General features: G+C 39.4%; 1 protein-coding gene across 1 annotated transcript in view; it reads left to right on the top strand.

The window, feature by feature from the left end:
- Window positions 1-686: 686 nt before the first annotated feature.
- TBC1D14 (TBC1 domain family member 14) overlaps window positions 687-15738 on the top strand; it is a gene marked incomplete at its 5' end in the record, with an annotated part of 67226 nt that continues 52174 nt past the window's right edge. The window contains one exon of the mRNA XM_035898653.1: window positions 687-1426. Within this exon, the coding sequence (XP_035754546.1) occupies window positions 687-1426 (740 nt within the window). The remainder of the gene's footprint in view (window positions 1427-15738) is intronic.

Below are 15738 nucleotides of genomic sequence, written 5' to 3'. Positions count from 1 at the left end.
AGCAATCTCTGAGTGCAGTCAATACAATATATTTGCAAGTGTCAGTTTTACTGTACATGCACTGATGAAGCACATCATATATATTGTCAAAACATTGACTACATGGATAGCTTTATAGCTATTCAGATTTTGCATCTCTTGCTTAATCCAAAACTGATACATTATACATTTTATTTCAGTGACAAATTTATTATCAGTTTTACGTTTTCCAGAAGAATGCTAACAAATTCTGTTTAAATGAACGCTTCAGGATTTTGGCCTAAGCGTAGGGAAACAAGTTCTGAAGCCCCCCAACAGCAGTAAATTTGCTTTTATGACTATATAAAAATAAATTTCAAGTATTTGTCTTAATATTGACATGGAACATTAAAGTACTGCAGTTTTTATACTATGTAATTTCACTCTCAGGAGAGGTATATGAAGCAAACACTGGCACACAAACTGCTTATGAAAAGCTTGTCATGCCTGACATTTTCTAGAAGCCTAATTTAAGTTGCCATTGTCCTGCTTGTTCAAACAGGGGCAAGGGATAGTAATCATGTGCAAGGGAGGATGAATAACTTCTAATTAAAAGCCTAAGTTATGACAGGACTGAGTGTATTTAAAAAAAACCAAACCAACAAGCAGCCAAGAACAAATCACAGCCTTCCTGCAAACTCATAATCTTGTCTTTTCTTTCCTTTTAACCAGTTACCAGTTGGGCCAAGACAACTGACGTAAGTTTGTCCAACTCCCTAAATGGTTTGAGCTTCGTGGGAATTCTGGACACAAGAGTGAGCAGCGGTATCCAGGGCCTTCAAAACTTGAACTCTGGGACCCCGAGATTTCTCTCATTGCCCGAGTATGGGCCTGGTCAGCTGTCCAGTGCTTTAGAAGATTGTCATAGCCTTAAATCGGTGGATTCTGGTATTCCAACTCTAGAAATAGGAAATCCAGAGCCTGTTCACTGCAGTGTGTTAAATGTGAAGAGAAAGCAGTCAGAACCTGAAATTGTGCCTGACAGGGCTTTTCAGAGTGCATGCACACTGCCATCTTATGTGCCTCCACATTCTCTGACTTCTGAACACGACCATGCTGTGCGAAAATCCTCTACTTTCCCAAGAACTGGGTATGACACTGTCAAACTTTATAGTCCAACTTCAAAAACTCTGAATCGGAGTGATGATATCTCTGTCTGTAGTGTTTCTAGTCTTAGCACAGAACTGTCAACAACTTTATCAGTTAGCAATGAAGACATTTTGGACTTTGTGGTCACAAGCAGTTCAAGCGCAATTGTGAATCTTGAGACTGATGAGGCGCACTTCTCGGATGTTACCCTGAATTCCACTAAGGAGACCAATGATCAGAGCCAGCAGGAGTGTTGTCAAGAGGCGGATGTGGACAGTAAACGGAAAATATTGGGACCTTTTACGAACTTCTTTGCCAGGTAATGTTTCTGTAAAATATATTTGTATTTTAACAGTGAGATTAAGTAAGATCATGGGAGAAAGGTCTTGTGTGATATTTTACTTTGAAAGAGGTAGTAGCTTGCTATTTTCATTTAAAGTGGTATTAATGTATTTTTTCTATTCTGAGCAAGTCTGCAAATATTGCTAGGGACTAAGGCTCTGAATCCTACTCTATTATCTTTATGGTATATGGAAGCATCTTAAATCTACTTAAAAGATTCCTTCTACATTATAGTAAAAGGAGTTTTGAATAAGGCTGTTTTCCTCTGAACAAGGGTTTTCTTCCTGGCTTCTCCACTGATGCCTTTTGTGATTTTGGCCAAGGTCCTTAATCTCATGTCCCATAAATAGGTAAGTATAAGTAGGATCCATACCTGTGTTGAAGAGGTTTGACATCTAAGGATTCATAAGTGGTCTAGTAGCAATGGAATATTTTATTGATCCATGTAAGTCTGTGAAGCTTAAAATACAAATACTTGCCAAACACTTGCGTGACTACTATGGTTTTTCCAAATCTCAGTTATATTTTGTTAGTACCCATTTTCCTTCATTTTTGTATGGAATGAGAACATCTGACGTTTTGTCACTCAGTTGTTGAAATGAAAGCGTTGGCCACTCAGAGCAGTTACATGACCTCTTCTAAATGTGGCCCTTGTATGAGCAATAAGGTATTTGAAATGCAGATACCTGATGTAAGTGGTGAATGAGGAAAAGGACTAGTCTACTTTGGGGATGTTGGGTTGTTTGGTGTTTTTTGGAATTGTATTTAAGGCCTTCATAACGTCTCCTATTTTTAGGATATAATGTCTGACGTATTATATATTTTGAAGAAATGGTTCTAGAAATGAACTTTAGGAATCCTGCAGAGTTGGCTGTATCTAACCTGTTTTGAACACGTGATTATTTCAGCTAATCTCTCTTTCCTTATGTAAACTTTTTTTTTGCATGGTATGAATAGGTTGATAAAATACTTAGAGAATTGGCAAACATCATTCTTTGAAAGGCTGCCTTATTTGCAAAGCTTAAAAGAAGCCATTTCTTTGGATCTACTAAACTGGCTGAAACCTTCGTTGATTTTTATTCTTAGGTTAGAGTACAGTTCAGCAGAACTCCAGTCACCAGTCATGTTTGAGGTGCCAAAGCTTTTGTGCACCTCTGTTTGTTGCCATGGAACCAGACTTAATTCTGAAGCAGGAGGCTTCTCAGCACTTCAAAGGATGAACTTTTGTTACACATCCTGATAGCACAACTGTTAACTCAAACAAATGCTGTCCTTCAGCCTGGAGGGAGCACAGGGCAACAGGCGTATTTAGACCTTGCTCAAAGTAGGATGTTTAACAGCTTCTCAACTTTTCTCATCCAACAAAATAAAACCATCTGTCCAAATCCTGTTCTAGTGCAGTCTCTAGTGGTTTTGGCAGTGTTACAGAAACAGCGGTACTCACTAGACTGAGCTTTTTAACCTGAATCTTTTCAGGTACATTGAATTCTAGAGAGCAAAGGCTGTCCTTACTACCTTTAAATGGGGAACAGGTAATCTTGGTCACCATGTGATGTTGTCATGAGAATATGAGGATTAAGTTCAAGCTAGGTGATTGGCCTTGAAGTTCCAGCTGCTCTGTCTGTAACCTGGCCTTTAATATCCTTCCCTTTAACATCCACTTTCTGCTCTGTTTTGAAAATTGGAACTGCTTACTTTTTGTCTGTACTTGCACACCACACACCCATATTCTATGCATCTGTTCTCATATGCCATGCAACCTGCTGGTGAGTTTCACATGTATTGAACAAACACGGAGCTTCCGAGGGTCCTTCTGTGCCACAGGGAGTACTGTCTATATTTATGCTGTCAACATTGTTAAGGATCAAAACATGTCATTGCTAGTTTTTATTGACATTTGCAATCTACTGTCCATGGGGTTGTAATTGCTTCCTCTAATTTTGCCATACAGTCCCTGTTTCCTAGAGTTCCCGTGGTCTCCTTGGATTCCCAGGGCTTAAATGAGTACTTCAGAACTTGGGCTCTGCAGGGTTTTATTTGAAAGTAACCTGACTTCTGGGGACCTTCTTACCTAGCTCCTCCTGCGCTGTGTGCCAGGGTTTGTGTACCGTGTTAGCTGAGGAGGAGGCGGCATTTGGAATAGTATTTTTGTAGACCAGCTTGCTGAGAAGGGACTTTCTTAAAGTAGTTTGCAAAAAGTGCTGTGGTGGTATGTATAAACAAAGTCCCAGAGAGGAGCATGTTCTTAGCACTTCATTCTGTGCTGAAAGGAGTTTCACCTGAGATTCACAGTCTTGCAGGTTAACTGCATAAACCTTCCCTTTTGAAAACCAAAGATGAACAATGGCGGGAGAAAACCAAATTGCTTTGGCCTTTGTCAGTGGCTGGCACACTTGTGTACAGCGTGGAAGAACAAGCACCTGAAAGGTTTGTATGCAGCCTTTCTACTTTCTGGCCTGATGGTCGTGGGGTAAGGCTGCAGTGCAGGGGCTCTCAGCCTTCATCTGCAGGTTTTGCTCTTTGAGGGCTCTTCTGGGTAATGGGATACAAGTTTGAGCCACCGAGAGTGAAGATGAATCAGCTTAGGTTTTGCTCAAGTTGTTGGCGTTTGGTAAAAGGAGAAACCTTGCTTCTTGAAATGGCAGCTGTGCTTGTATTGAACCCCGTCTGTCATCTGAGAATGTGTTAGTTTCTCTGAACTTGTCAAGACTGAGTTTGCTCTGGATATGTCAGTGAAGATTTGTGGCTACCTATAGACATAATACTGACAAAAATCAGATGCCTCTGGTGCTTGGTCACATGCGCCTAAGCTGCTTATGCATCAGTTAAGGATAAATCTTCTGTAGGATCAAGAAGATGCTTAGAGAAGCACCTGCTTTAGAATGTAAAATTATTTCTTAGCACTCTGTAGATTTATTTTTCCTTGTGAGACAGAATGCATGCATGCATGCACGTGCACTGTGCATGAGGTTGTGTGTTCTGTATCAGTTGTAGTAATATCTGTGGTGTGTTATGAAGTGTTGGTGTTGGCTTGGGGCTGCAGTTGAAAACTGAGTTAGAGAGGAGATTGACAGGCAACGAGCCAAGGGGGTTCTCCTTTCTTCAATCTCTGCACCTTCAAGAGTACTTGGGAATAGAGTGCTCTTGGCCTGCTTTCTTAAGCACTATGGTGGAGAAAGTTTCCTGGACTGCTCCTCTGGCTCAATTGCTGTCTCTTCAGCAGTTTCAGACTCTGAAAGGTCTGGTTGTTTCTTCAGGTTGTTACGTGCCTCTTTGGGTGTGGCAGGAAGATCCAAAGTGAGAAAAAGAGACAGCTTTCCTGCTTGTTTATGCATACTTTCCTCTTGAAACAGCTTAAGGCATCGGAGGTGCAGTGCTAGGTGGAGTACTAGTGCTCTCCTTAGGCTCCAGGTTAGCACATGAAAATTATTGCTTCTAAAAGCAGCTGTAATGCTGACTGCTGACAAAGAAACCTGTTAGTTGCTTTCATGTGTCACGTGTACTTGTATCAGCTCCAAAAGGCCAGAGGTCTTTCACATAAAGCGTGAATTTGATTTAATTTCCTTAATTTGAATGTATGCAGGAACTTGGTTTGAGCAAATAATTGGCTGGGAAACTAAAGAGTTGGTGGCTTGTCTGTCCCTTTGCCCTAGAGACCCAGAGTAGTGTAGCTTAATGAGTTCTGTCTTTGGACTTTGCTTCTGTCCAGTACTGCTGAAACACAGGCTTTTTAAATGCTTGGGTTTTTAAACAGCTTTGCTGAATCGGGACCATTGTGATCTTGCTGTAGAAGTTGTACTGTTCATTTACTGTTTTCATTTATCGTTTTGGAGCGTGAGGATGAGGCTTTTATGGTTACACGCAGAGCAACCAGAAAAAGGAACTAGGACTATGTTCAGTTAAATAATAAGCTATGCAGGTCCCTTCAAGAATCCTAATTCTTTACTTAGTCTACTGGTTTGTGGATATTGTCTTATTTTTCCAGGAATCTGGATCCTCTCTCTTTTCAGGCTGCTTCTAGAAGTTTTTGATCCAAATGTTCTGAGTAGCAGGATCTCAGGAAACTTCTATAGAGAATAGGGACTACACATGAAATAAAGCGCTTTATGAAGAATATTAAGTTTTACTGTTTCCAAAGAATCTCTGTATTTCTGAGAGAAAGCTTCTGAAGCAGAATTGGCATCCTGTAACATACATAGGCCACAGTCTGGACTCGGTTTGTGCTTCTTACGTGTGGTCTGAGAAGAAAAAGGGCTTAAGTTTCACAATAATAACCACTGGTTTCAGCATTATCTCTGAAATCATGTAACTCGTACATTTATATCACATACACATGCACACAGATGCATGTTTTGAGGTGACTGGTCATGCTTAATTGGGAGTTCTGCACTTAAAGAATTAGGTCTATTGATACCATAAATCACCTGTTAATGAATAGGACCCTTTCATAAAGCCTTTTGTTGCTTTTAATGAGAAGACAGCTTATTGTACTTCCCTAATTTTGTTGTTAAAAGGAAGGTACAATAACAAGGAGCATTATGCTGTTGATTTCCTACTTGCATCTCTCCAAAAAGGGAGATGACCATTGAAGGGAAGAGAAAGGATGCGAATAATTATGATTGAGTAATCTGAGATACTAAACTTTATATGTGATGTTTCCACCTCTTCTGTGCATGTTTTATGTTAAATGAAGCCTATTACAGTATAGGCTGTTCAGGAGGAGAGAGGCTGAGAACAGGACTGAAGTGCGTAGGGAGGGACAGAAGCAGCTGGACGTGCTGTGGGGGAGGATGTGAGCACACTGCTGTTAATCACAAATGAACAAAAGCTAGCTGAGCTGCAGGTGGAATTGTCCAGAAGCTGGGAGGAAGGACTCCAGAAACCCAGCCTCTGACGGAGGGACCCCACATGCACAGATACCCAGTGCAGGCTGTGTCACTGCCCTGGGGGTGGGGTGGGCTCCCCAGTGCTGCGGAATTTGGTGGCAGTTTCATCCTCGCCACTACTTTATCTGGGTGCATTTTGACCTAATTCTTAATAACAGGCATTTAAAAGGTTTGGGGAGAGAGGAAGGCAAAGAAGCTTATGTTTCAGTGGTGTGGGAAGCAGCATAGGCACCGAGGATCTGTGTTATCAGATAATGCTGGAAATAATATTTCAGCAGCATATGAGGCATTCAGGTATACTTGTCTTATGGGTGCTTTAGTCTTCACAGTTGATTTTGAATACTACTTGTTTGAAAGCCACTTTCTGTCTATTTGAAACAGAAGACTAGTGGTCCTCCCCTCATCTGTACTTACTATCACATCTCTGCGTAGAACAAAAGAAAGGTTGCAGAATTTTTCTCAAATAAATGTTCTCTCAAAGCAAATCTTCCATAGGTGCAAAGCTGGAGTCTACAAAGTTAACAGCCTTTTCTTTTGATAAAGGTTGAAAAATGCTGAAAATTGAATGATACAGTTTTCAGAATTCATATCCTCTAATTTGCTGTGTCTTTGAACTTTGTCATGTGGCCTGTTCTCCACTAAATGTTGAACTGAAACTGTCCACATTAATTTTATTCCCTATTTTCCCTTCATGCGTGAAATAATACAACTTTTGTTTAGAATTAATATTCTGTTAGTTCTGCCTTAAATTTTGCACTAAATCTTACTTGAGATGTGGCTCTTGGAATAAAGTGAAGTTGCTTTTGCAGATAAACCCTGCTTTATTTAAACTCCCGTTTGTACAAAACTGTTTTCAGTCACTCAACAGCAAAACTATGAGGCTTGTTGAAGTTACTTGTTCATTATGGAAGTTGCATGAAAATCTGCTCAGCAGTACTTTAAGTTTTGGGATTTTTTTCAGTAATGGTACAAAACTATGCAGTGAGGACTTAATGTGATCCAGTTATTTAAAATAAAGTCAAATGTCTATGTTTCTTTTCTAGTGGCTGGTGGGAAGCATTATGAAAGTCTCACTCTGACTAGTGAATGAGATTTGTAGTGTAGATGGGTGTTGGACATTGTTTGCAGCATTCAGCTATAATGTTTTTTCCCCGTTCCTCCTTCTTAATCTCCCGTGTGAGGCTGCCTTTTGGAAAGCTTGCAGTTGTTCAGTTCTATGCATTCTACATGCTTGCTTTTGAATAGAAAGAGAACGAATTACATACGTTTTGACAGATGTATGCAAGACTTTAGGAACGAATTCAGATGAATGAAATTCAGGTCAGATTTTGTTCTGAATCATTGTCTGTATGAAGCTTTAGTGAATTAGCGGGTTTGATGGAGTTCGTATCTTCAGTTAATTCGCAAGAACTTTCCTGATGTTTCCCTGTATTAAAAGGAGCTGTGAGAAGAAGTGGACAGGCACTAGGGAAGAGGGAATGTATCAGCCCGATCACCGCCATGTGGCACTCTACCTCTCTAATCAAAATGCCATTTAATGTTCAACTGACTTTTTTGTTCCCTTCCTTCCTTATCAGCAATATCAACTGTTGCAAGTTATTGCTAGTACAGAAATGATAAAAAAAAAAAAATTCTCTGACTGTAAAGAGTACTTAATTCAGAGTCGACATTGTGAGGGAATTTTTTTTTATGCTTAGATTCTGAAAAATGAAGTGAGCAAGCTGGAATTGGATGGAACAAATATCAATTATTGCTCCTTGATTATTATTTTTTAAATTTTTTAATACTGTCTCCCTTCCTTTCCCAGTGTTATGTAATCTGTGGGGAAGTTGGAGTCAATGTTAACGTTTGTTTTTAAACATATTTCTAAAGGCTCAAACAAGAAATGGTCTGTTAATAAAATTCTATGTATGGATGAATACTTGTTTAACAGAAATAGTATATGGACACTATGGGTGTTCTGGAGCAGGAATATGTGTTTTTATGCCTTGCTGTGGATATTCAGAGTTGTGTTAAATAAATGTTGAGTTTGCTGGCAGGAAAAAAAAATCTATGAATTCTTCTTTATGAACTGTTCATCTCAATTTGGGCATTAGTTACATTGCTTTTTTTTTTTAAGGAGCTATGCAAATTAAGCCTCTCTTCCTAATCATTAAGTGCCTCAAAAGTTTGAGCCATACGTAAGAATAATAAAGAAAAAAACCCTACAGTAAATATGGAGTCATTTACACCCTACAGTAACAACTGACAGAATAAACACAAGAACTTGGTAACAATCGTGAGGTAAGGCAAGGTATTTACTTAGTGCTTGGTCTGCCCTTTGTGAGCTGCAGCCTTTCGCAAATAGAGAATCACAAAGCAGTTTATGTTGGAGGGGGCTTCTGGAGCCCTCTGGTGTAACCTCCTGCTTAATGCAGGGCTGACTTCACCAACAGATCATATTCCCCAGGACTTTGTCCAGTCAATTGTGAGTGTGTCCAAGGATAGAATTACCACAACCTCTCTAGGCTACGTGGACCAGGATTTAGCCACTGCCACTGTGATTCCCACCCCCACCCCTCCCCCCCCTTCCATTTTATCCAGTTGGAATTTACCTTGCAGCAGTTTGCTGCTTGGCCTCTTGTTTTTCCTGTTTGCATCTCTGGGAATGGTCATCCAGGCTAAATGAAACCACCTCTCTCGGCATCCCCACTTGCATGTCGTAAGCCTCAGCATCCAGCAATCATAGTGGTCATCCATGGGACTTGCTCCAGATCTCTCTCTGTTTTAGTCCAGGGGCTCCAAACTGGATACAGATATAGTCCCATGGGTACCAGGTAGAGCTTTTAATCATTTTTACCTCTTGATTTTGCTAATGCAACCCAGTCCGTGTTTAATCTTTATTGCTGCAAGGTCTTAACTGCTGACTCAGGCTCAGCTTTTTGCTTAGGATTACACTTCATATATTCATTCAATTTTTGATTTGTGTGGTAATAGTACTTCAGATCAATGAAGAAATCTGCTTTCAGACTCTGGGAATAGAATTTTAGGTTATTCTGATAACATTGGGATAACTGGGAGTCTTGCCAGCTAGAAAACAACCGTTGTGTATAGCTGCTTGACTAATAGTTTGAACTTGGACCCAAATGTTGCTTTTGTATGGGAGTCCTAACTTGCTGAAACTCCTGTTTCTGAGAATCACACAGCATTAGCATGGTAGGGTAGCACCGTGCATCATCCACATGCAGAATGATTCTTGGTATGCTACAACAAGTCCTAACTGCTAAATATCCGGGATTACTGTCTGATTTATCTCTTCATGTCTTGGCACTTCAGTGCGGGCAGCTCTGCTTTTTTCTCCTCTTAAATGAGCATTACCCTCTAAGAAAAAAAGGTAAATACAGAACACTGTAGTCTTGATAAGTAGTTTATTAAACCCTGCTTTTTTCCCCCAGGAATCTAAAGAGAGATTTCAAAATTACCCTATTGCAAACTTGCAGATATCCTGTACTGCTAACTTGCATTGTATTATTCCCTCCCTCAACTGTGGAAATCTTTTTTCAGACCTGCAGGTATCTGCTACACTGTAAAGTGTCATTATTCTTTGCTCTTACTGAACATACTGGAATGTCAGTGGTTGGAAAACTTTGTTTATAAAATGTGAAAGGGATTTATAAAACGTGATTTGTCATTAGATACCTCTTTTCATAGGTAGGCCAACTTCTAGATTGTCTGGCTTGTGTTGGTTTTGTTTATCCATAAACCAAGCATTGTTCTTTCTTCACCTTGACCTTTGGCAATCTTTCAGAGATAAAATTCTGCAAACCTTGCTTTTGTATGTGATTTTGGAATAGCATAACTTTTGACTTGTTGATGAAGGTTCTTCACCATAGCCAAAATACTTGGGCTTTTTTGATGATATTTTGTTCTGTTGGTTTTTTTTTTGTTTTGGTGTTGTGGTTTTGGCTTTGGTTTTTTTGTTTGGTGTTTTTTTGGTGGTGTGTTTTTTTTGTGGGTTTTTTTTTTTTTTTTTTTTTTTTTTTTTTTGATAAAAGCGTAGGTTGGCTGAGGGGTGATCTGGTGTCAGGAAGGGGGAATGCAAGAACTGACAATCACTGCATCTAATGAATTATTTCCAGAAACCAAAATTATCTGGTCATGCGTACCAACTGTTGTTTTTTTCCCGCTGGAGAATGTAGATCTTCAGGAGACTTTAGTAGGTCTTCTGACAAGAATTGCTTCCAAGTCGATCAGTTCCCCTTGTCATTACAGTTTATGCATCTTTTTCTTCCACTAATCAGGTAACCAAAATTGCTGTGATAGAATACATTGCTCATTTTTCAGAGTTTATTTTCTCTGCCTCTGGAAATTGTTTAAGTGGAGTGCAAATTTGGAACATCTAGAAGTGAGAATCTTTCTTCTGCTTATTGAGGGTAAGTTGTGAAGATTATGGTTAGTACAGAATACAAGAAGTCATTGAAGGATCAGAAGAAAAGGATGTTGTTATACCTTTTGCCTAAATTCCATAATAGTGTGAAAATGTTTCCTAGATAGTGTTAATTGAATTTGTACCATGCCAGGTAAGGTGGCTGGACACTTGCTCACAATGCAGTAAATATTTAATAAAATTTCTATTTAATACATTTTTTGCTTAATGGATGCCACATGTTACTTGAAACACCCTGTTTCAACGTGTAGGTTCTGGATGCCTTGAGGAATGATGTCTGTGGAGACATCTCTTATACTGTGCTTATGTACTTGACATGGGTTTACCTAGTTCTTACGATTCATATCTGCTTACTGTCAAACTCTTTCAATAAAGTCCGTTACATGCTCCAGTGTGGCTGCCTTTGTGTCAGCTGAGGAGGCTCAAGACCTTGGTGCTCTCTCCTCATGTCATTTAGAGTTACCAGAACATTTCAGAATCTTCCTCCAGAAGCAGCTGAAATGTACTTTGGCTTGCCTCTGTTTCTTTCCTGCATTTTAAGAGTATACGAGAGTCTGATACTCCTTTGAAATTGTTTTTCAAGATAACTTTGTTCTACCAAATCTGAACCTTTTGAACTTTCTCCACTGCCCTTATTTTTATCTGCTTTACTCATAAGACTGGTAAGTCCTTCCAGTTGTTAATTTGCATGACTATACTAATTGTTTTGTCTTCTGAAAATAACCTTCTTAATTGAAAGACTAATTAAAATTTGAATGTGAGCATGCATCTTTGAGAGCAGGAAATGTGTGTGTGTTTAACACTCGTAACAAAAATTTACTTGCAATTGCAAATTAGTTTGGGGTAAATGCAGGTAAAAAATAGCATCAGTCTGTGCATGAGTTGGATCGTTTTCTAGTTAATTCTTATGCATGTTTCTTCACAGCAACTGTCTTTAAAGAGTGAGGAACCCATTTGTTTGCAAATACAATCTCTATGCTAGGTCAGTGTTAAAGTAGTATACCACGGAGCAGAATATGCTGTCTCACTTTTGTTTTGCTCAAAACTGTCACTCCATGCAGCATGCCAGTAGTTCACATACTGTGGTCTTTGGAACTTTGTCTAAGGAGCCATGTCAAAATAGTAACATCAAAATAGTTAAAACATTCAGATTCTCTGGAGCACCCAAATACTCTAATCATGACAACTGCGAAGTCCTAAGCTTCTGTACCCTTTTATTTCAGGCAACTGGTATGTCTTGGGAGTTTTGGGGGAGAAAAAATACTGTCTGTTGCCTGAAAGCCCAGGTGTAGGGGGTGTGTGTACACCAACAGGCATCAGTGGGTGTATGCATGCCTGCCTCACTCAGCTCCACCCTGACAGCTACTGTGTTGGAGCCCGTCCTTTTTTCCTGTTGTTAGAGCAGCATGTGTCAGAGAAACAGTTCCTTGACTATAGTGATACCAATCTTCAGAGGTGTCTTAAGGGGCACAGTATTGAGCCTGCCTGGCTAGAGAAGACTGTGAGACTTCTCAGGGAGGTTTACAGCTGGCTTTTAAGCTCTGGACTAAATTGGCAACAGAAGCCATGGCAGTGCTGTCTCTGCTCCTTTTAGTGGATAGGTTTATATACTGACCTGGGGGGAGTGGTGGGGAGGGATGACCTTCTGAGAGGTGACTTCATGTATGTGGCTAATCTTGCTTGGGACAAACCACAGCTGAATCGTGGAAAAAAGTGAATACTTGAATGCTTGCGAAGCAGTGCTGTGAACTTGTCATGTGGCAGTAGTTGCTTTCAGTTGTGTTATGGACTGCCTGTTTTTGTGGGGTTTTTTTTTTGTTTTTTTGTTTTTTTTTTTTTTAGAAAGAGAATTGGACTGAACTAGATAAACTTTTCGGTTCTGTGGTGATGCAGGACTTTGTTTAAAAGCATAAACTTGAAAAAGCTGTAATAGATGCTATGTGGATAGGTTTGGCTTGATTACTGATGTGGTTCTAATATTTTTTACTTTTTTTTTTGATTGAGGCTTCAGACTGACCATGACAGCATGCAAGGCTATATAAATACTGCTGATATATGAATGTGCAGTATGTACATATGGCAACTATATCTTAGCAAGCGGTGCTTATAGAACCAAAATGAAGTGGTTCTTAAGTTTTATTAAAGAATATGGTTTTCCTGATGCTGCTGAACTTATCTATTGGTACTAACTCCCTCTTTTCCCCACAGTTGGGTAGATCAGTGTACAGTAGTAGTGCACTATGTGTATGTTCAAGCAAAAGATTGTTCAGTCTCTCTCCTGTATCACAGGATGCTATCTGTATGTGTGTAAACACTAACTCTGGAGAGAATCTCCAGATTTTCTGGAGAATTAAATTATCTTCAAGCAGGTAATTCCTCTCCACAGCTCAATTAAAATAACAAGGTTAAACAGCTGTTCGGTGCCAAATATTGTTTTTAGGGGACTGCAAAAGTAATCTTCTATTTAAAATGTGATCTCAATTTAACTTCTGTGCTCGAAAATAAGCATCTGCTGACACTTAGTGTAAAATAGCTCACATGTTCAATAGGAATGCAAATGTAACCCATGACACTTCAGTGGCTCCACACTAATGGTACTGCAGACATGATGTATCATGTCAGATACTCCTGTTAACATCCCTGTTGTAAATCAGCGTGATGTGCTCTAATGGCTGTGAAGAGGACAGTGAGACTGAGATAATGATCAGCATGTGATCTTTTCTTTCCAGGCACGTCAACCCTTTTTATATTCAAGATACCAAATTAATTTTTGTATCTTAAACCACTTGTAATTAAACTTTGAGATCTTTTACTCTAGGATTTCTGCGGTCATCTTTGGAGTGAAGATCTGTTTGTTTGGGCTTTTTCAAATAGAGAATTTTTGCTCCTTGTTAACCTGTATTTTACATTAGGTAAGATCTCATTAAGTTACCTTTACAGTGAAATTTTTTTTTGTGAATTATATCTGCTCAGAAGTGAGACTGCTTAGTACTTTTTTTGAAGATCCTAGGGAACTGTGTAAGCAAGGGAGGAAAGGAATTTCATTTGTGCTGTGGCAGCAGGAAAATGAAAGCTTTTTGCTATGAATTATTTGCTCTATATTACAGAAATCATTACTTCCTTCTAAGGCAACTGCATATTTTAAGGGTCCACTTTCAGCCCAGAAGTTCCAAGTAGTGTCTTGATCAGGACCTTGTGGTGGTGTCCTGATTTATTGTAAAGCAATAATTGCTGCAGAAATTGGACCAGAGAACATTCCATAGTATCTTTTTTTCCCCTTAAGTTTTCTAAAATTAGGTGCAAGGGGAGCAGCATCTCTTCTCCTTCCATGCCAGCCCAACAGTCATGTGATTTACCTTTGGCTTGTTCCAGTCTGGGGCAGATCAGGGTTTAACAACGTTGGGTGTCCTCAGTCAAAGCAAGAACAGGTTGTAGTTTGTAGTTCTACATACGATTGTGCCAATTTGTGGCTTCTGATAACGTTATGCCTTTTGGAAGTTTTGAGACTTTTTGGAGTGCATGAAGAGTGTGGACACCAGCAAAACACCAGGATGTAAGCACAGATAGAGAGCGCGGAAAGAGAGGAAAAGGAGAGCAACTCTGTAGAGAACTGGAATTGTATATTGACCATGTCTTGTGCTTTCAGTTCAACATATGTTTTAAATTTTTAAAAAGTGAAGTGGAAATCCCTGACATAGTACAAAGACAAGAGATGCTTGGTGCCCTAGAAAGTGCAGTGGAAATCACATGGACAGAGAAGAGTGAGCTGAGCAAGGGCTATGCCATCTGCTAGATAAGCTGTAGAACAGATTACTTATGATGTTCCCTCTAAAGAGAAAACAGAGTTAGGATTGCGGAATTGAATTGAAAGCAAGTATGTGAGATTAACTTTTCATCTTATGCAGGCATGTGCAGCAGAGAGCTATTACACTTTATCATTCCAATTCATCTTTATTTTGCTCTGAGGTTAAAGACCTACTGCCACTCTTAAAATCCCTCAGAGGAGATGGTGGGACTGTTGCTTGTATATACCTGTGCTAGCAACCTCTAATGTGGATAGATAGGGAGAGAAAATTGCCTGTTAGTCCTTTAGTTTTCATGTTATTGCAGTGCTAATGAACTGTGGTGAAAGCCTTTTGCTTGCAAAAGGGAGTATTTGAATGTGCACTGAACTGTCACACAGGTCTGCCTCCTTGTGGGGCTCTTTCAGGTATCCCTGGTGCTGGAAGTTCTTGTTTTCTCTGAAGACATTAAGCAGTCTGGAATTCAGTTTTCTTGCTTCTGAAGTACTAACAAGCTGAAAGAAGACCTTTGCAAGAACAACCAGCCCGTCTTGCATTGTGTATCCTATTAACCTGCAGTGGTTTTGATGATGTTATTCCTGTCATGTTTTCCTTTTTATTCTTAGATATATTTTAGAACTTGCTTGATATTCTCCATTTTAGATTAACTAAACATATATAACACAAATAATCTCATGCCTGTCTCTCTTTACATTTTATTTCCCTGGTAGCTGTCTCAAATGATCCTATAAATTTATTGTCTCAGGCTGTCTTGTATACATGTTACGAACTTGGCCAGGGGTAAGAAGATAATTACATGCAGAAGCCTTTCAGGGTACAAAATGCTCAAACAGAATGGATTCTTTATATTGCTAAGGTGAAGGAATTGCTGGTGAAAAGAAAGCAAGTTCAACTGAGATACCTTTCCTGGAAGCTGTTTTTATGATGGTCTCTTTTTCCCAGCACTAGCAGTTGTAGTGGTAGCAGTGTAGTCAAGCTTGTCGATTAATGCTCTAGTTAGCTTATAAATCTCTACGTAGCATTACAGCTGCAATGATGAGCTACAGGAGAGCTTCATAACACTGAGATGGAGCATGCTAATTATAGAGACAAAGCAAATCTTTGGTTTTGATCTGGTAGTTTACCTGCAGAGTTATAAATTTATGCTTTGAAAAAAGTGGGAAGGGGGAAAACA

Source organism: Egretta garzetta, unplaced genomic scaffold (genome assembly GCF_000687185.1).
Source record: "Egretta garzetta isolate BGI_Z169 unplaced genomic scaffold, ASM68718v1 scaffold107, whole genome shotgun sequence".
In the NCBI taxonomy this organism is placed as follows: Eukaryota; Metazoa; Chordata; class Aves; order Pelecaniformes; family Ardeidae; genus Egretta; species Egretta garzetta.
This window is presented reverse-complemented; position numbering and strand designations above follow the sequence as displayed.